This window comes from Pelophylax lessonae (assembly GCF_965119305.1).
Source record: "Pelophylax lessonae genome assembly, chromosome: 3".
Taxonomy (NCBI): domain Eukaryota; kingdom Metazoa; phylum Chordata; class Amphibia; order Anura; family Ranidae; genus Pelophylax; species Pelophylax lessonae.
The window spans coordinates 183,067,763-183,091,451 of NC_138770.1; the positions used below are offsets into that span (position 1 = coordinate 183,067,763).

General features: G+C 44.9%; 1 protein-coding gene across 2 annotated transcripts in view; it reads right to left on the reverse strand.

Annotated features, from left to right (window-relative positions):
* The window catches only part of DAW1 (dynein assembly factor with WD repeats 1), a 121,166-nt gene that overhangs the window by 13,035 nt on the left and 84,442 nt on the right, over positions 1 to 23,689 (reverse strand). For both annotated transcript variants that reach the window (XM_082249604.1, XM_082249603.1), the window contains exons 10-11: positions 14,847 to 14,961; positions 10,062 to 10,138 (exon numbers count right to left, since the gene is read on the reverse strand). In XM_082249604.1, the coding sequence (XP_082105730.1) occupies positions 10,062 to 10,138; positions 14,847 to 14,961 (192 nt within the window). The remainder of the gene's footprint in view (positions 1 to 10,061; positions 10,139 to 14,846; positions 14,962 to 23,689) is intronic.

Here is a 23,689-nt window from a genome sequence, read left to right on the forward strand (position 1 = left end):
ACCCAGTACACACAGCATCCCGCACCATACCCAGTACACACAGCATCCCAGACCATACCCAGTACCCACACCATCCCGCACCATACCCAGTACACACAGCATCCTACACCATACTTAGTACACACAGCATCCCGCACCATACTTAGTACACACAGCATCCCGCACAATACCCAGTACACACAGCATCCCGCACCATACCCAGTACACACAGCATCCCGCACCATACCCAGTACACACAGCATCCCAGACCATACCCAGTACACACAGCATCCCGCACCATACCCAGTACACACAGCATCCCACACCATACTTAGTACACACAGCATCCCAGACCATACCCAGTACACGCAACATCCTGCACCATACCCAGTACACACAGCATCCCAGACCATACCCAGTACCCACAGCATCCCGCACCATACCCAGTACACACAGCATCCCACACCATACTTAGTACACACAGCATCCCAGACCATACCCAGTACACGCAACATCCCGCACCATACCCAGTACACACAGCATACCACACCATACTTAGTACACACAGCATCCCAGACCATACCCAGTACCCACAGCATCCCGCACCATACCCAGTACACACAGCATCCCACACCATACTTAGTACACACAGCATCCCGCACCATACTTAGTACACACAGCATCCCGCACCATACCCAGTACACACAGCATCCCGCACCATACCCAGTACACACAGCATCCCGCACCATACCCAGTACACACAGCATCCCAGACCATACCCAGTACACACAGCATCCCGCACCATACCCAGTACACACACCATCCCACACCATACTTAGTACACACAGCATGCCGCACCATACCCAGTACACACAGCATCCCACACCATACTTAGTACACACAGCATCCCGCACCATACTTAGTACACACAGCATCCCGCACCATACCCAGTACACACAGCATCCCGCACCATACCCAGTACACACAGCATCCCGCACCATACCCAGTACACACAGCATCCCGCACCATACCCAGTACACACAGCATCCCAGACCATACCCAGTACACACAGCATCCCAGACCATACCCAGTACACACAGCATCCCAGACCATACCCAGTACACACAGCATCCCAGACCATACCCAGTACACACAGCATCCCACACCATACTTAGTACACACACAGCACCCCACACTGTATCTAGTACACACAGCACCCCACACTGTATCCAGTACACACAGCATCCCACACCATACCCAGTACACACACAGCACCCCACACTGTATCTAGTACACACAGCATCCCACCATACCCAGTACACACACAGCACCCCACACTGTATCCAGTACACACAACATCCCACACCATACCCAGTACACACAACATCCCACACCATGCACAGTACACACAGCATCCCACACCATACTTAGTACACACAGCATCCCACCATACCCAGTACACACAGCATCCTGCATCATATCCAGTACACACAGCATCCTGCATCATACCCAGTACACACAGCATCCCACATTATACCCAGTACACACAGCATCCCACAATATACCCAGTACACACAGCCCCCCCACACCATACCCAGTAAACACAGGCCCCCACACCATACCCAGTACACACAGCCCCCTTACACCATACCCAGTACACACAGCCCCCCACACCATACCCAGTACACACAGCCCCCCGCACCATACCCTGTACAAACAGTCCCCCGCACCATACCCAGCACACACAGCCCCCCACACCATACCCAGTACACACAGCATCCCGCACCATACTTAGTACACACAGCATCCCGCACCATACCCAGTACACACAGCATCCCGCACCATACCCAGTACACACAGCATCCCACACCATACTTAGTACACGCAGCATCCCACACCATACTTAGTACACGCAGCATCCCACACCATACTTAGTACACACAGCATCCCGCACCATACCCAGTACACACAGCATCCCACACCATACTTAGTACACACAGCATCCCGCACCATACTTAGTACACACAGCATCCCGCACCATACCCAGTACACACAGCATCCCAGACCATACCCAGTACACACAGCATCCCAGACCATACCCAGTACACACAGCATCCCACACCGTATCCAGTACACACAGCATCCCACACTGTATCCAGTACATACAGCCTCCCACACTGTATCCAGTACACACAGCATACCACACCATACTTAGTACACACAGCATCCCAGACCATACCCAGTACACACAGCATCCCACACTGAATCCAGTACACACAGCATCCCACACCATACTTAGTACACAGCATCCCAGACCATACCAAGTACACACAGCACCCCACACTGTATCCAGTACACACAGCATCCCACACCATACCCAGTACACACAGCATCCCACACCATACTTAGTACACACAGCATCTCACCATACCCAGTACACACAGCATCCTGCATCATATCCAGTACACACAGCATCCTGCATCATACCCAGTACACACAACATCCCACATTATACCCAGTAAACACAGCATCCCACAATATACCCAGTACACCCCCCCCCCCCACACACACCATACCCAATGAACACAGCCCCCCACACCATACCCAGTACACACAGCCCCCCACACCATACCCAGTACACACAGCCCCCCACACCATACCCAGTACACACAGCCCCCCACACCATACCCTGTACAAACAGTCCCCCGCACCATACCCAGTACACACAGCAACCCACACCATACCCAGTACACACAGCATCCCACCCCATACCCAGTACACACAGCATCCCACACCTTACCCAGTACACACAGCCCCCCACACCATACCCAGTACACACAGAAACCCACACCATACCTAGCACACACAGCATCCCACACCCTACCCAGTACACATAGCATCCCACACCATACCCAGTACACACAGCATCCCACACCATACCCAGCACATACAGCATCCCACACCATACCCAATACACACAGCATCCCACACCATACCCAGTACACACAGCATCCCACACCATACCCAGTACACACAGCATCCCACACCGTAACCAGTACACACAGCATCCCACACCGTAACCAGTACACACAGCATCCCACACCGTAACCAGTACACACAGCATCCCACACTGTATCCAGTACATACAGCATCCCACACCATACTTAGTACATACAGCATCCCAGATCATACCCAGTACACACAGCATCCCGCACCATACCCAGTACACACAGCATCCCACACCATACTTAGTACACACAGCATCCCACACCATACTTAGTACACACAGCATCCCGCACCATACTTAGTACACACAGCATCCCGCACCATACTTAGTACACACAGCATCCCGCACCATACCCAGTACACACAGCATCCCAGACCATACCCAGTACACACAGCATCCCAGACCATACCCAGTACACACAGCATCCCAGACCATACCCAGTACACACAGCATCCCGCACCATACCCAGTACACACAGCATCCCAGACCATACCCAGTACACACAGCATCCCACACCATACTTAGTACACACAGCATCCCAGACCATAACCAGTACACACACAGCACCCCACACTGTATCTAGTACACACAGCACCCCACACTGTATCCAGTACACACAGCATCCCACACCATACCCAGTAAACACACAGCACCCCATACTGTATCTAGTACACACAGCATCCCACCATACCCAGTACACACACAGCACCCCACACTGTATCTAGTACACACCAGTGTTAATTTCGTCGACTAAAACCAACTAAAACGTTTTCGTCGACTAACACAATTCAGATGACTAAAATACGACTAAAACTAAAATGGCATTTTAGTCTTAAGACTAAAATACGACTAAAACTAAAATGGCATTTTAGTCAAAAGACTATAACTAAAACTAAATCGAAATTTGCTGCCAAAAATTAACACTGGTGCATGCTCAAAGCATAAATAATAACATATTAGATTTTTCACTCCAGGACCAGCAGTAGTATATAATGAGTTTGGAAATTGTAGAGAAATGCTTAAATAATGCATTACAAATTACAATTGAACTACACCCATTTGATTATAGATGACTAAAATGAGTTTTAGTCGACTAAAATATACTGGAGTTTTAGTCGACTAAATACGACTAAAACTAAAACACTTGCAGAAGACTAAAATAGGACTAAAACTAAAATGCCATTTTAGTCCTAAGACTAAGACTAAAACTAAATTGAAATTTGCTGCCAAAATTAACACTGGTACACACAGCACCCCACACTGTATCCAGTACACACAGCATCCCACACCATACCCAGTACACACAACATCCCACACCATGCACAGTACACACAGCATCCCACACCATGCACAGTACACACAGCATCCCACACCATACTTAGTACACACAGCATCCCACCATACCCAGTACACACAGCATCCCAGACCATACCCAGTACACACAGCATCCCAGACCATACCCAGTACACACAGCATCCCAGACCATACCCAGTACACACAGCATCCCGCACCATACCCAGTACACACAGCATCCCAGACCATACCAAGTACACACAGCATCCCACACCGTATCCAGTACACACAGCATCCCACACTGTATCCAGTACATACAGCCTCCCACACTGTATCCAGTACACACAGCATACCACACCATACTTAGTACACACAGCATCCCAGACCATACCCAGTACACACAGCATCCCACACTGAATCCAGTACACACAGCATCCCACACCATACTTAGTACACAGCATCCCAGACCATACCAAGTACACACAGCACCCCACACTGTATCCAGTACACACAGCATCCCACACCATACCCAGTACACACAGCATCCCACACCATACTTAGTACACACAGCATCTCACCATACCCAGTACACACAGCATCCTGCATCATATCCAGTACACACAGCATCCTGCATCATACCCAGTACACACAACATCCCACATTATACCCAGTACACCCCCCCCCCCCCACACACCATACCCAATGAACACAGCCCCCCACACCATACCCAGTACACACAGCCCCCCACACCATACCCAGTACACACAGCCCCCCACACCATACCCAGTACACACAGCCCCCCACACCATACCCTGTACAAACAGTCCCCCGCACCATACCCAGTACACACAGCAACCCACACCATACCCAGTACACACAGCATCCCACCCCATACCCAGTACACACAGCATCCCACACCTTACCCAGTACACACAGCCCCCCACACCATACCCAGTACACACAGAAACCCACACCATACCTAGCACACACAGCATCCCACACCCTACCCAGTACACATAGCATCCCACACCATACCCAGTACACACAGCATCCCACACCATACCCAGCACATACAGCATCCCACACCATACCCAGTACACACAGCATCCCACACCATACCCAGTACACACAGCATCCCACACCGTAACCAGTACACACAGCATCCCACACTGTATCCAGTACATACAGCATCCCACACCATACTTAGTACATACAGCATCCCAGATCATACCCAGTACACACAGCATCCCGCACCATACCCAGTACACACAGCATCCCACACCATACTTAGTACACACAGCATCCCACACCATACTTAGTACACACAGCATCCCGCACCATACTTAGTACACACAGCATCCCGCACCATACCCAGTACACACAGCATCCCAGACCATACCCAGTACACACAGCATCCCAGACCATACCCAGTACACACAGCATCCCAGACCATACCCAGTACACACAGCATCCCGCACCATACCCAGTACACACAGCATCCCAGACCATACCCAGTACACACAGCATCCCACACCATACTTAGTACACACAGCATCCCAGACCATAACCAGTACACACACAGCACCCCACACTGTATCTAGTACACACAGCACCCCACACTGTATCCAGTACACACAGCATCCCACACCATACCCAGTAAACACACAGCACCCCATACTGTATCTAGTACACACAGCATCCCACCATACCCAGTACACACACAGCACCCCACACTGTATCTAGTACACACCAGTGTTAATTTCGTCGACTAAAACCAACTAAAACTTTTTCGTCGACTAACACAATTCAGATGACTAAAATACGACTAAAACTAAAATGGCATTTTAGTCTTAAGACTAAAATACGACTAAAACTAAAATGGCATTTTAGTCAAAAGACTATAACTAAAACTAAATCGAAATTTGCTGCCAAAAATTAACACTAGTGCATGCTCAAAGCATAAATAATAACATATTAGATTTTTCACTCCAGGACCAGCAGTAGTATATAAATGAGTTTGGAAATTGTAGAGAAATGCTTAAATAATGCATTACAAATTACAATTGAACTACACCCATTTGATTATAGATGACTAAAATGAGTTTTAGTCGACTAAAATATACTGGAGTTTTAGTCGACTAAATACGACTAAAACTAAAACACTTGCAGAAGACTAAAATAGGACTAAAACTAAAATGCCATTTTAGTCCTAAGACTAAGACTAAAACTAAATTGAAATTTGCTGCCAAAATTAACACTGGTACACACAGCACCCCACACTGTATCCAGTACACACAGCATCCCACACCATACCCAGTACACACAACATCCCACACCATGCACAGTACACACAGCATCCCACACCATGCACAGTACACACAGCATCCCAGACCATACCCAGTACACACAGCATCCCGCACCATACCCAGTACACACAGCATCCCAGACCATACCCAGTACACACAGCATCCCACACCGTATCCAGTACACACAGCATCCCACACTGTATCCAGTACATACAGCCTCCCACACTGTATCCAGTACACACAGCATACCACACCATACTTAGTACACACAGCATCCCAGACCATACCCAGTACACACTAAAATATACTGGAGTTTTAGTCGACTAAATACGACTAAAACTAAAACACTTGCAGAAGACTAAAATAGGACTAAAACTAAAATGCCATTTTAGTCCTAAGACTAAGACTAAAACTAAATTGAAATTTGCTGCCAAAATTAACACTGGTACACACAGCACCCCACACTGTATCCAGTACACACAGCATCCCACACCATACCCAGTACACACAACATCCCACACCATGCACAGTACACACAGCATCCCACACCATGCACAGTACACACAGCATCCCACACCATACTTAGTACACACAGCATCCCACCATACCCAGTACACACAGCATCCTGCATCATATCCAGTACACACAGCATCCTGCATCATACCCAGTACACACAGCATCCTGCATCATACCCAGTACACACAGCATCCCACATTATACCCAGTACACACAGCATCCCACAATATACCCAGTACACACAGCATCCCACAATATACCCAGTACATCCCCCCCCACCCACACCATACCCAGTGAACACAGCCCCCCACACCATACCCAGTGAACACAGCCCCCCACACCATACCCAGTACACACAGCCCCCCACACCATACCCAGTACACACAGCCCCCCACACCATACCCTGTACAAACAGTCCCCCGCACCATACCCAGTACACACAGCAACCCACACCATACCCAGTACACACAGCAACCCACACCATACCCAGTACACACAGCATCCCACCCCATACCCAGTACACACAGCATCCTACACCATACCCAGTACACACAGTCCCCCACACCATACCCAGTACACACAGAAACCCACACCATACCTAGCACACACAGCATCCCACACCCTACCCAGTACACATAGCATCCCACACCATACCCAGTACACACAGCATCCCACACCATACCCAGCACATACAGCATCCCACACCATACCCAATACACACAGCATCCCACACCATACCCAGCACACACAGCATCCCACACCATAACCAGCACACACAGCACCTCACACCATACCCTGTACACACCACACAGCTGCCCACACCATACCCAGTACACATCACACAGCACCCCACACCATACCTTGTACACACCATACCCTGTACACAGCACCCCACACCATACTCCCTACACACCACACAGTAGCCCACAACATACCCAGTACACACCACACAGCACCCCACACCATACCCAGTACACACCACACTGCAGCCGACACCATACCCAGTACACCCCACCCAGCACCCCACACCATACCCAGTACACCCCACCCAGCACCCCACACCATACCCAGTACACGCCACACAGCACCCCACACCATACCCAGTACACGCCACACAGCACCCCATACCATACCCAGTACACACCACACAGCACCCCATACAATACCCAGTACACACCACACAGCACCCCACACCATGCCCTGTACACACCAAACAGCATCTCACACCATACCCTGTACACGCCACACAGCATCTCACACCATATCCTGTACACACCCAACAGCAGCCCCACACCAGCCCACAACATACCCAGTACACACCACACAGCACCCCACACCATACACAGTACAGCTGCCTACAGCATACCCCAGTATATACCACACAGCTGTCTGTGGTATGTCCAGCACACCAAAAAAAGCAGAGCACACCACACCCAGCACATATATATGTAGCCCGCAGCATATACAGTACACAGAGCAGCGCACACCATGCCCAGACACCACACATAATTAAACACTATACCCAACAGATACCATCCAGCAGCCCAAACCATACCAGCACACATCAAACAGCAGCCCACAAAAAAAGACAATGTGACAATGAGGTTGAGGCAGCCGGGGAGGGCAGAATTGGGCAATTGAGGAGAAGAGGTGAAATAAATGAACAAAAACTGACTCTATTCCCTCCTCCATATAATCGAGGTGGATGGAAGTATTCTGACAGCGTGAGAGACTTCACCACGGTCAGAATACAATGATCAGTGTTGCGGGCTATAGCCTGCAGTGCTCACTGAGCAGGGAAAATTCGACAAGGCAGTTGTACAGAAGTCCTACCAATCAACTTCTGTGCTACCTCCCTCCTCATACACTGACCGAATTTCAATCTATGTATAGCCAGCTTTAAACACACAGAATAACTTACAATATAGAAATCAGAAATGCACTCATACAAATGACATGGATGTAGTCTTCATGATTACACAATCCAAGACCGAACCTGACACTAATTAGCAACCCAATGCCGCTAGCTTACTTGAAGAGGAGTGGGGGTTACCCACTGCATGAAAAAGATACCCATAGAAAAAAGCAGCACAGAAGGGCCAATAGTGTGGCAACTCAATAATGATTTTGATAACAAAAAAACACATTCAAAATCTGGTGTCCCACTGTAAAACTTTCCACCCTGTTCAGTGATTAATATCCAGATCTGTCAAAAAGCCTCAGCTTGAAAAAACAGCATCAATAAGAAGCCATCTCCCCCTCTCCTCCCCTAAGATGATGTAACAATAGCACAGGAACACATTTAGGGGAAGTGGGGGATATTGTTTTTTTGGGAGTGGATATAGTCTGAGAGGCACGCTGAGGAATGGGAGTTCGTCCCCGAAACGCACTCTTGCGCTATTGTCACCTCTGGGGGGGGGGGGGGGTTCCCATTAAGCAAACTCCAGGGTGGACTTGGGACAGCGGTTGCTTTGACACACTGCCACTGTCGTTTTCCAGCTCAGTCTAGTAGACCTGGACTCCACTCACTGGCCAGGGCGGAAGGTTTTACCCCAGGACACTGGATTATCCTGAGTTCTGCCAATATGTGGCTATCCATCTAATGTTTTTCAGTGATTTTTTAATCCATTTTTCTATTATTAAAATCATTATTCCTTTACTACACTATTAGCCCTTCTGCGTTGCTTTTCTCTGTGCTTATCTTTTTAATCCAGGTTCAAGTAATCAAGGTAATAATGAAACAAAAAAAAATCAAATACTTTGGCCATAAAAATAGAAGATAAGATTCAGTAGAGATTTAGTAGGGGGTCATGATAAAATGTCATGGGAAAAGGCACTAAGGTAGATAAAGGTGCGGCTAATAAACAAACGAACTTGCACTATTTTACAGAGGGGTGCTTTAGTCCATGAAGTCTCAAAGAATCGGATCTGACTGAACATATACGCATAACACAAGTTACCTTGGATATTTCACCGTCATGCCCTTCTAGCTTGGCTAGACATTTCCTGCTGGCTGCATTATACACTCTAGCTGTTCCTGGTAAAACAGAGATTACAGGTATAAATACTACATTAAAAAAATACAACATCTGCAGATCAAAGTGTGTTCTATGAGTAGTAACAAAGATCTCTTTATATAGTTACGGTCCCCCATCATTGCACTGAGCTGCAAAAGATAAAAATATAACCTTTTTCAATTTCCAATGACTGTATCAAATAATCCTAGCCTTCAGCTAAAGATTAACAGAACATATTAATCCTTAGAAGCTTTCTTAGTCCGCTATCAGCAAAGTGCTGAAAATTGCATGTAATCGCCATATAAACATTTGAAAGGCACTTGACTGAGTCAGGGGCAGATAACTGCAGAGTACTCAACATGAATCATACTTTTCTCACTGTATGTAATTCTGCTATTTACAGGAAATTAGAAGGGTATATAGAAAAAGGGTATTTTTATCATTAAATGTATATACATGACTAAATTTGGAGGAACTTTGAAATTCTTTTCACTTTCTTGCTTGACAGCTTTTACCATTATGTGCTTGGCTCACTGCACCAACAAGTATTATGTTCTCTTTGGAAATGGTAAACATGTAGCTATTTTAAATGGAATTTTCAGTGCTTCTGAAAACGTTTAAAATATATATTTTTCATATCATTTTATTTAAAGTGATTTTAAACCCAAAAACAACATTTTAGGAGTATTATATTGCACCTTACCAGTTCTTACATTTGGCGGCTGCATTCGCTTTTTTTTAGGCTTTATTGCCTTTTTTTTCACTTGGTGTTCTGCCCAGTTAGCCCGTTATTTTTCAACGTTTTTGATTAAATTAAGTTGTTCAGTAAAAGTGGCTATTAGATGGTTTTGCCAAACTATTCACCACTTACAGGGGTTCTTACAATAGTCAGCTTTTATTCATTTAAAACCTTTCTAGAAAGGAAAACAAAAGTTTGCTGTAACAGATTAAAAATTGTTAGCTGAAGTTCAGCTTTAATTTGTTAGTCAGGTTCATTGAAAACAGCTAGTGCATCTAAGGGTCCTTTCACACGGTCCGTTCAGTTTTTTTTTTTTCACGGACACGGATGCACTTTTGGAGGGTCCGTTCCGTTTGTCCGTTTATCATTCCATCCGTTTAAGGATGATAAACGGACATCCGTTTTTGCATCTGTTCCATTTTTTAAACAGAATAAAAATAGGGTTCTCTTCCATTTCAAAAAACAGAACTGAACGGAAAGGACGCAAATCGGATGTCAGTGGATGGTCATCAATGCATTATGTCAGTTTTTCATCCGCAAACAGATGGGAGGAAAAACGGACATACGGACCGTACGTGTGAAAAGTCCCTAACACTGCCCTCTTGACAGTTTGACCATGCTGCTGTCCAAAAGGTGTCTCTGTTGCTCCTCCATTCAGAATAGAGAGACCCTAAGGAAGGAAGAGTGTTACTGGCCAGATCACCAGGTGAACATAAAAAAGAAAAAAAAAAGCCTAAAATGTTAAACTACGACAGCCATTACATTGAAAAAGTAACCCCAGTTTTGTTGAGAATAAAAGAATTCCCTCTGGGTGATCTATGTACAGTGCAAAGATTTTAACAATTTTGGTTCAGATTCCTATTGATTTCTGCTCTTTGTTAAACAATGTTCTTTGTAGAGTGATTCTGAATAAGGGAATCATTTATTCGAATCAGCTAGAACACTTTCAGTATTTGGATGAAAAAAAAGTTGCTGCAGTGTCTGCATCTCTTTAGAAGTAATTAACCCTTAGGGAATATTTCACCAAAAAAAACATGTTTGTTACAGAGGATGCCTAAAACCTGATTTGTATCTTAGTTCTACACACAAGCAGGAAATTACATTCTTGGAAGCGTTCTGTACATCAAGGGTGTACAGAATGCTTGCAGGCTGCCATGTTGCAATTTTACAGAGAATTGCAGTGCTGCAGTTTAAAAAAGGAAAAGTAATTTTAAATAACCTTAACAATATGGTTTGTGTAGCTATTGTATTTTATATATTAATTTTTAGTGTATTATTTTGTAATGATAATGGAAATATGTTTTAAGGATTGCTAAGCTGAAATATATCACATTTTTGTTGTTGAGCTTAATACTGCTTTAATGTAAAACATTTCATATTTATACCTGCAAACAGAAGGTGGAGCTATAAGCGCCTTTTCACAGCTGTACACTTTGCAAGAGAAGATTCAATTTGCAAAGAATACCCAACCCTGTACAAGGAAAATGCATTTTTGCTTGCACATGATTGGATGATGGGAGTCAGCAAAGCTTCACCTTTCGCTAACCTCTGGGCAAATTCCTTTACAAAGTACAACTTCCTTAGCAGAGTGCCTTTAGTAAATCAAACTCAGAGAGTCTGAAGGCAAACAGCTTCTGCTATGGTGTCTTTTAGGAACACCCATAAAGATGTGTGTGTCTGTATGTGTGTACATGTGTATGTGTGTGTACATGAGTCTGTATGTGTGTGTCTGTATGTGTGTACATGTATATGTGTGTGTACATGTGTCTGTATGTGTGTGTACATGTGTCTGTATGAGTGTGAACATGTGTCTGTACAGATGTGTGCATGTGTGTGTACATGAGTTTGTATGTGTGGGTACATGTGTCTGTATGTGTACATGTACAGTATCACTCAAAAGTGGGTACACCCCTCACATTTTTGTAAATATTTTATTATATCTTTTCATGTGACAACACTGAAGAAATGACACTTTGCTACAATGTAAAGTAGTGAGTATACAGCTTGTATAACAGTGTAAGTTTTCTGTCCCCTCAAAACAACTCAACATACAGCCATTATTTTTAAACCACTGGCAACAAAAGTGAGTACACCCCTAAGTCTCTGGAAGTTCAACATGGCACCTCATGGCAAAGAACTCTCTGAGGATGTGAAAAAAAGAATTGCTGCTCTACATAAAGATGGCCTAGGCTATAAGAAGATTGCCAAGACCCTGAAACTGAGCTGCAGCATGTGTGTGTTTGTACATGTGTTTGTATGTATGTATGTATGTATGTATGTATGTATGTGTGTATGTTACTTTTAATCCTAATATTCATGTACTATCAGAACTGCTTTTTAGGCAGCTTGTTCATAATAGCAGCAAGGGCTTCTGCTCCTCTGAAAAGCAGTCCATGCTCAGATCGTTCTTTAGAGGCATTTGACAGGCGGTAAAGAGGCAATATGCTGCCTCCTCACCATCTGTTTTAGCCCCGTAAATGCTGCATCACCACACCGCAACTGCATGCAATGCACACAGTTGCGGGGTGGTTGCAGTGCAGCCCCATTCACCCTGGGTATACCTCCAGCTGCAGCCACAGCATGTGTACATCCCCAGCTGCTGCCTATGCAGCTAAAGTGGAAGCAGTTGAGGTTGGTAAAAACAGCTCAACCATGTGGTTTTACCGCTCCTCCAACCTCACATGTGAGCAAACCCTTGATTCACATCTGTGTGAATGTGTGCTGCGTGTAGGACAGCCCATTCATTTCAATGGGCTGCCATACCTGCAGAAATGCAGGAAAAGAAGTCCCTGAGATTTTTTTAAAAAAATTGCACAACACAAAAAACATCTCACATTTGCCAATGTGTGGGGTACCATTAAGAATTAACGGCACCCCTAATGAGCAAAGCATTTGTCTGTGTGTCAGGAACAAATGCAGTTTTTCACGTGTTCCACGACACATAGGAACGTGAACCAAGCCTTGGACAGGGATGCATCAAGACTGAAAATATTTTTCAAGGGTGCCCAACTGGAAAAAGGTTGAAAAACACTGCCTTAAAGCGGAGTTCCACCCAAAAGTGGAACTTCCGCTTTAGGGAGTCCTGACCCCCCGACATGCCACATTTGGCATGTCATTTTTTGGGGGGGGGAGCGGGTACCTAGTTTTGACAGGTACCCGCTCCCACTTCCGCTCGGAGCGCCGCGGCGCCCTGAGCGGAAGTTCTCCTCTCCCCCTCCCTCCCTGCAATCTTCTGGGACACGTCAGAGGTCCCAGAAGATTGCCGGCCAATCACGGCGCGCAGCGCGACTCGCGCATGCGCAGTGGGTACCCGGCTGTGAAGCCGCAAACTGTAACAGCCGGGTGCCCACAGCAGTGATGCCGGCGCCGAGGGAGAGGATCGAGGCTTCCGGCGGCCGCATCGCTGGACCGTTGGACAGGTGAGTAAATGGCTGGAACTCCGCTTTAAAGTATAAACCCTCACCTTGTAAAACAACCCATTCAGTTAAAAGTTGCAATGAAAGGCAAAACATTTGTGTATACATATAAAAAACATTATAAATATTTTTTTTTTTCCTTTTTTATAAGTGATCACATACCCTCTGTTCTCAGCTGCATTAGAGTTGGGGGGAGAAGCAGCAGTACACTGATCTTCCCAATGAATGGTTGTGCAGGGTGAGGGGGGCGTGTCACCACAAGTCTCATCATTGGAGGAGATCAGGCTGAGTTCCCAGCACAGGTAGAGAACTGACCATGCTAAGCTCTCATGTCTAGAATGGTCATTTTTTAAAAGGAAAACCTCAAGGATCACCAGGGATTTTCACACCAAGTAAACAATACAAAGAGAACAGGATACTTTTTCATACAAGTGCATGGTACAGCAGGTACATATCAATGATATAAAATGTTGGGTTTACATATTCTTTAAAACAGGTATAAACTGCACTCAGAGATGAGCAGATAGGATTGAGAAATTTAATAGAAAAAGGCTATTTATGAGCCGGACTAACCATCAGCAGAGGCTGTAGCAATCAGCTGGCCAGTGGAATCAAATGAGACATCCAAGACCTCATCTTCATGTCCAGTGAGGGTAGCCACACATTTACCACTCAGAGAATCCCACAGCTGTGGAAAAAAAACAAAAACATTAACATAAAATGTGGGAAGGCCAATACACATCAATGTTCTTCTAGGTAAACTAAAAAAAATCATTTTAAAATGTGGAGCTGTGAAATACTGCCTTTGCTTCCCGTCCCTTCAATGAGAGAGAAGCTACGTTGCTGAGCTCTGCTGTCCTCTAATATCTTGTGGCTGTGGTCAGCCCCTCTTCTTGAACACATTACCTGACACATTGTTTACCAGTGGTGGTCTACCTGAAAACTATAGAGGGCCTCAGGTGGGTTCCCCGGACTCTTGGGGTCTACCTGAAAACTACTGTATAGAGGGCCTCAGGTGGGTTCCCCGGACTCTTGGGGTTTACCTGACACTACTGTATAGAGGGCCTCAGGTGGGTTCCCCGGACTCTTGGGGTTTACCTGACACTACTGTATAGAGGGCCTCAGGTGGGTTCCCCGGACTCTTGGGGTCTACCTGAAAACTACTGTATAGAGGGCCTCAGGTGGGTTCCCCCGGACTCTTGGGGTCTACCTGAAAACTACTGTATAGAGGGCCTCAGGTGGGTTCACCGGACTCTTGGGGTCTACCTGAAAACTACTGTATAGAGGGCCTCAGGTGGGTTTCCCAGACTCTTGGGGTCTACCTGAAAACTACTGTATAGAGGGCCTCAGGTGGGTTCCCCGGACTCTTGGGGTCTACCTGACACTACTGTATAGAGGGCCTCAGGTGGGTTCCCCCGGACTCTTGGGGTCTACCTGAAAACTACTGTATAGAGGGCCTCAGGTGGGTTCACCGGACTCTTGGGGAAAATACTTCTCAAAAAACCCCAAATGGTATACTGGAAAATTATGACTCAGTCAGTCATTCTCTTAGATGACAATGCACTGTCCCATAGTAGACAGATTATTAATAAGCATTGGGAGTAGAAATGTATATATGACAGAAAAATTTGTTTTGTTTCATTTTGTTTAAATTCGTTAATCTAGTTATTTAGTTCAGTTTAATTCGGTTGATTCGTTCAATTCATATTCGGAATTACCGTAGTTTTTATGTCTTTTTCAAATTTTCTTTGAATTTACCATTTTTTTTTAGATTTGAAATAATCGAAGATATATTTCGAATCGTTGAAACAAAAATTTTAGATCTTTTTTTTAATTCGAATGCGGCAAAGTGAAAAAAAAAAAAAAAGAAAAATCTTCATCAAATAATTACAATGACTCTTTAAATCATGGAAGTAGAAATTGTAAAGGAAATGGTTTGACAGCACTCCAGTGTCAGTGGATAAAAAGTCTTTATTTCTCCAAAAACATGACAGCACAATGAACAGATGCCTCAAACAGCAGACGCGGTTCACGAATCAGGTTCGCTTATTCATTGCTGAAAAAATCTTTAAATCATCTTTGGCTTAAAGAGGTGTTCCAGCTGGGGAAAAAAAAATTGAAAGTCAGCAGCTACAAAATCCTGTAGCTGCTGACTTTTAATATATAAACACTTACCTGTCCAGAAGACTGCGATGTCGACACCCCAGCGGTTTTTTGGATTGGCTGCCGGGTGCTGCCACCGCCATTCATTGATAGGGAAACCAGCAGTGAAGGCTTTCGGCTTCACAGCCGGTTCCCTACTGCACATACGCAAAGGGCGATACGCTTTCTAATTGGCTCGGCAGCAGGGGGAAGGAGAAGGGGGGCCAAACTTCCCAGGGACGGCGCCATCCCCCGGGAGTGGAGAAGAGTACCTGTCAAAAACAGGTACCCGTTCCCCTCCCCCCTGGAAGGTGCCAAATGTGGCACCGGAGGGGGGGGGGGGAGGAAACAGATCAGTGGAGGTTTCACTTTTAGACATTATTTTGAAATGGTACTCTAATAGCATACACAGTCTTTTGATTTCAGAAATATGTTTACAGTTCGAATTCGAATGGAATTCGATGTAAAATTTGATACGAATTTCAATTTGAATTTCGGAAATTCGGACAAACTTTGTTTCATTATTTGAAGCATTCAGTATACTTAGTTTATACTGTAATGAAAAATGTGTCTGAATATTTATTCGGAACGAAACAAATCGCACATGTCTAATTGGAAGACAATAAAACAGGATATAGTGCTAGTTTAAGGCTACCTGTTATGGCCCATACACACGACCAGAAATTTTTTTACGAAAAATACCACTTTTGAATTAATTGTACAATAATCTGATCATTAGTACACCACTTTCAAGAGCTAATCATGACAATCCATGTGCAATTATTTGATGGGACAAGCGCGAAAAATTTTCGCGAAAGATATCAGATCGTACAATTTCCATTGAACCACTTCACCTCTGGAAGGTTTTACCCCCTTCCTGACCAGGCTACTTTTTGCGATACAGCACTGCGTTACTTTAACTGACAATTGTGCGGTCGTGCTAAACTGTACCCAAATAACATTTTCGTGCTTTTTTTGCCCCCACAAATAGAGCTTTCTTTTGGTGGTATTTGATCACCTCTGCGGTTTTATTTTTCACAGTATAAACAAAAAAAGACAGACAATTTTGCATAGTTATAGCGTCCACAAACTATGGGATATTTTTATTCATTTTTTTTTTTTTTTACTAGTAATGGCGATGATCAGCCACTTATATCAGGACTGCTATATTGTGGCAGACAAATCAGACACCTAACTGACACTTTTGACACTTTATGGGGACCAGTGACACTAAGGCCCCTTTCACCCATACGGTCTGTTCAGATCCGCCTGTCAGTTTTTCAGGCGGATCTGAATGGATGCCCCATGCATCTCTATGGGGCAGCGGATGTCAGCAGAGACATGTCCACTGACATCCGATCCAATCCTGCCCGTCAAATCTGGACGGATGGAAACCCTATTTTCCATCCGTCTGGCGGTTTGGACCGAATGAGAACGGACAGGCGGTCGGTTCTCATCCGATTCCCCTATAGAGAACAGCGGGATCTGACACCTCCATCTCTGCACACAGAGAGGAGACGGAGCTGTTATCCGCCTGCTCAGCGGGGATCGGCGGATCGATTCCCCCGCTGAGCAGAACGGCTCCGTCGATGGAATGGAGCCGTGTGAAAGGGGCCTAATTCAGTGATCAGTGTTAAAAAAGAAAAATGCACTATCACTGTACTAATAAACACTGGCTGAGAGGGGGGATCAAAGGGTTAACTGTGTGCCTAGCCTGTGCTTACTCACTGTGTGGGAGGTGATTTTACTAGGGGAAGGCAAAGACCTATGTTCCTGCTTTGTAGCAAGACATTAGAAAGTCTTTACTCACTTTTGTTGCCAGCGGTTTAGACATTAATGGCTGTTGAGTTATTTTGAGGGGACAGCAAATTTACACTGTTATACAAGCTGTACACTCGCTACTTTACATTGTGGCAAAGTGTCATTTCTTCAATGTTGTCACATGAAAAGATATAATAAAATATTTACAAAAATGTGAGGGGTGTACTCACTTTTGTAAGATACTGTATATGGGTCCGCAAATACCCTTTTATGTCATGCACACTACCCTGTTCTTTCTATTCCCCTTCCTTGCCCCCTTCTTTTATTTTTTGCTTCCAACCTTATGCTCAGATAGTACTCTTTTCAGCGCAGTCAATTAAAAATGTTCCAACCTGAAACAAAAACCTGATGTAGAAAATTGCCTTTACCTTTGTTATACATGAGTTTATTTGGGGATTGCAATGTACCTTTAAAGGTGTGGTGTCTCATTTAGCCCTCGTTCACACTGAACACAGCTTTGAAATTGTGCGAATTCACACTATTTCAAAGCCGCATTACGGTCCAACTTGAAAGACATCTGTGCGTGTTCATGCCCAGATGTCTATTGAAGTCGCCAAAAATAGTGCAGGAGCTACTTTTGGAAATCAGTGCGGCGCGGATTGGGACGGTGCCATTTCCGGCAATAGGCTGCGATTTGACATGTGATTTGACCTGTCAATGTGAATGGGGGTTTTATGTTGTTTTCTAGGCCTTGCACTTTATGGCTAATATAACCTGCCTTGGTTCAGCTGTGTCTAACTGGGCTCTGTCTTTTCTATGACCCTCAACTTCCGAATGAATAAAAAAAAAAAACACATATTTTGGTAAAATACCATAAAAAATACCACATTTAAAATTTACAGTGATAATACAAATACCACCTTTAATTTGCTAATGCAGGCTTTCTATACAGATTATTGAAGGTATTCCCATGTCTCATTCCATCCCATATCCCATAAATAAAAAGGATTATTCGTCGTTTCTGGTCAGTGGATAGAATTATGTAAATGTTTTTTTTACATGATGTGCAAGGTACTGCCTAGTATTCTGAATATAGTAATCCTATTTTTTTCGATATGTGATGGAATAATGCCTCGTACACACGTGCAGATTGTCGGCCGAACGATCGGCCGTCTTTTGTCCAAGGTCTGTCGTGTCTGTTGAAAACTGCAAAAGACTGCACACGAATTTTGTCGGCCAACAACAGCCGACTGCAGAAGTGATGTCATGTGATGGTTAACTTTCCTTGTCTTTTTTCTTTTCTGAGCATGCCCAGTCTTGCAAATCTGCTGTCTGTCGGCCGAATTCTGTACTGACTGGCGAACAATCGGCCGTTCTGGTGTCGGCATACAAAAATTTTAATGCTTGCACGACAGATTCTGTTCGGCCCGAAAGTGCGCTGTCGGCTGTCGGAAGCATCATACTAACAAGCCTACAATCGGCCGATCAGTCGTCGGCCGAATCTTTTCGGCCGACAATCTGCACGTGTGTACGGGGCATAAGACTAATAAATGAATACCTTTGGTTCCAAGAAGGATCTACCATGCTATGCACTGGTTCGGTTGCTATACGATGTTCAATTACACCGGCAGATTACCCCATTTTCCATTCATTGCATTACTACATATTGAATAGCAATTGGAATGATTTATATCCCTATTTAAAGAGATTATCAAAAGATATTTCAATCAGAAAATACATTCATAATCACCCTGATTTGCAGCATCAGTACACAAGGAAACAAACACCTTATTCTTAGAAAATCTTTATAACGGTCTCACACTGCCTGTTATATGGATGGGCGAACAGTCAATTGTCAAGCTTAATAAAGAATTCAGTACTATATTTTTCTAGCATTCATCTAATGTACTATGCCCCGGTCGGCTGCCAATATGAAGAAGAACTTATAAATGACTTCTGAGAATTTCTATTGCGTTCAGACAATTATTTTCTCATGTGATGCCAGGAGAGTTAAGCAATGAAAAAGGTCTGTGTACATCTTGGGATGGAAGACGCAGAGAAGTGATCGCTTCTACTTACTGTTTTATGAGCTGACTAACACTATAGGGAAATGTGCACACTGATTATTTCAAGCAAATTTCCTCCTACAAAAAAGGAACCCTGCTCTGACTATACATCCATCACAGCTATCACCTGGACGGCAGTCAATACAATTATTATTAGTATTGACCAGACCTTCAGTACACATTCCCAGTCTCTTTTCTTCTGCACAAGGTCAGAATATATTGTGGAAATAATGAAGTCAATTTGTGGCTGCGGTTTTCCAGTGCCTGCTATCTTTCACGGAGTCATAAATTTGAGGCATCTGCTATAAAGTCCTGAAATAACGGCAGTATTTTCAGAGGTAGATTAAGCAAATCCACTTGATTTGCTTAAGACCAAAGGAGTCCAAAGGGAGGGATTTAAGAGGGGCTGTAAGGGCACAATAGCCTGTCACCCTCTGGGACCGGGATTTAAGAGTGGCTGTAAGGGCACAATAGCCTGTCACCCTCTGGGACCGGGATTTAAGAGTGGCTGTAAGGGCACAATAGCCTGTCACCCTCTGGGACCGGGATTTAAGAGTGGCTGTAAGGGCACAATAGCCTGTCACCCTCTGGGACCGGGATTTAAGAGGGGCTGTAAGGGCACAATAGCCTGTCACCCTCTGGGACCGGGATTTAAGAGTGGCTGTAAGGGCACAATAGCCTGTCACCCTCTGGGACCGGGATTTAACCACTTAAGCCCGGAAGATTTTACCCCCTTCCTGACCAGGGGGTATTTTGCGATTCGGCACTAAGTGACTTTAACGGACAATTGCGTGGTCGTGCGACGCCGTACCTAAACTAATTTGACGTCCTTTTTTTCCCACAAACAGAGCTTTCTTTTGGTGGTATTTGATCACCTGTGCGATTTTTTGATCATGCGCTATAAACAAAATAAGAGCGTCAATTTTGCAAAAATAACAATATTTTTCACATTATTTTATATGAAATTCCCCCCAAAAAAAATGTAAAAATCAAAATTTTTTAACATTTTCGGCCAATTTTTTTTATGCTACATATGTTTGGTAAAAAAAAAAAAAATCGCAAAAAGCGTATTTTGATTGGTTTGCGCAAAAGTTATCGCGTTTACTAACAAAGGGAAAGATTTTTGTCATTTTTGTTGTTTTTCTTTTTAACGCGTAATGGCGGCGATCTGCGATTTTTTTGCGGTACTGCGACATTGGGGCGGACAGATCGGACCCTTGACTGACATTTTTGACACTTTTGGGGTTACCAGTGACATTACTGCAGTAATCAGTGCTATACATATGCACTGTTACTGTAAAAATACACTGGTAGTGAAGGGGTTAACTTTATTTGAGAGGGAGGGGCTGTGTGTGTCCCTAGGGGCGTGATTCTAACTGTGATTGGCTGTGGCTTGTGCTGTAGGAACAATGATCAACGGTCCTACATAGTAGAACCGTATGATCAGTGTTTCTACACAGGGGAGAATGACAGGCGGCTTGTTTACACTAGCCGCCTGACTTTCTCCCTCTGCAGCGATGATCGCAGAGTGACCGGCGGACATCGGGTCCGTCGGTCACATGCGCGGGAGCGCGCCTCCATCGGCGCACGCTCGCTCCCCAGAGCCTCACAGGCTAGTGACGTTTATTTACGTCACTTTGCCTGTGAGGGGCTGACCGCTGCAGTATATCTACTTGCGGCGGTCGGCAAGTGGTTAAGAGTGGCTGTAAGGGCACAATAGCCTGTCACCCTCTGGGACCGGGATTTAAGAGGGGCTGTAAGGGCACAATAGCCTGTCACCCTCTGGGACCGAGATTTAACAGTGGCTGTAAGGGCACAATAGCCTGTCACCCTCTGGGACCGGGATTTAAGAGTGGCTGTAAGGGCACAATAGCCTGTCACCCTCTTGGACCGGGATTTAAGAGTGGCTGTAAGGGCACAATAGCCTGTCACCCTCTAGGATCTGTATCTGCCGAAGGCCCTGCTCACACCTGATCGTTTTTCAGCTCGTAAAACGCTCTGAAGTCTTAAAACACCCAACATTTTAACCACTTGCCGACCAGTCACTGGGACTGTACTGCGGCAAAGTGGCTCGATTCCATCCAGCAACGTAGACCTATGTCGCTGGACTCCTCCCCTTGTGGGCGGCGCTCGTGCGCCGCCGGAGGCTCGCTCCCGCTGTTTTCAGTCACAGCGGGAGTCGGGCCAGGGGAGGAGCAGCGGCGATCGCATAGGGTTCAGCATAGCTGAACATGCGATCTGTCCCTGTGTCACTCAGTCACCTCCCCCCACACACGTTAGTAAGCACCAGGCATACATTAACCCCTCCCTCTCCAATAAAATTAACCCCTTCCCTGCCAGTGTCATTTTTACAGTAACAGTGCATATTTATAGCACTAATTACTGTAGTAATGTCACTGGTACCCCCAAAAGTGTCAAAAAGTCAGTCAAAGGTCCGATCTGTCCGCCGCAATGTCGCAGTCCGCAAAAAAAAAAAATCGCAGATTGCCGCCATTACTCGTTAAAAAAAAAAAAAACACCAAAAATGACAGAAATCTTTCCCTTAGTTAGTAAACGCAATAACTTTTGCGCAAACCAATCAAAATATGCTTATTGTGATTTTTTTTACCAAACATAGGTAACAGAAAACAAATTGGCCAAAAATTTTAAAAAATTGTGATTCTTACATTTTTTTGGGGGGGAATTTCATATAAAAAGTGTGAAAAATATTATTTTTTCAAAATTTACACTCTTTTTTTGTTTATAGCGCAAAAAGTAAAAATCGCACAGGTGATCAAATACCACCAAAAGAAAGCTCTGTTTGTGGGAAAAGAAGGACGTAAATTTTGTTTGGGCACGGCATCGCACGGCCGCGCAATTTTCAGTTAAAGTCGCACAGTGCCGAATCGCAAAAAGTGGCCTGGACGTAAGACAGCAAAATCCTCCGGTGGTAAAGTGGTTAATTTCAATGGCCCCTGTTCCCATATGAGCGTTTTGTCGCCTGAAGCATAACACCTGAAGCTTCTTTTTTGGCAGATTACAAGCATTTTTGTTAGATGTCAATGCCTGCCTCCAAACACCTGCAAAAAACACCTGAAAATGATATGCTCAGATGTGAATGGAGCCTAAACGTGGTGGGCACATCAAGACACTTCCCAGTATACTCAATACCTGTCTTATGGATAGCTGTATACTGTAAACCTGTCTAATGGAGGTTTGTAGTGAAAGCCCTACACTCCCTTGCTATTGACTTACATGCAGATTTTCTACCATGCATAGCAGTAGATGTGAATATTCGGTATAGAAAAACTCATCCAAAGATCTGCTAGTTTATCTGAAAACAATTATTTCTCCCAATATGTCTGTCATTTTAATATGATTGAGGTGGGGAGAATAGCGGGAAAGCTTTATAGTGATATCATTTGTAATTTGTGGCCTAAAGCTAATTAGGCAACAGGAGACATGCCT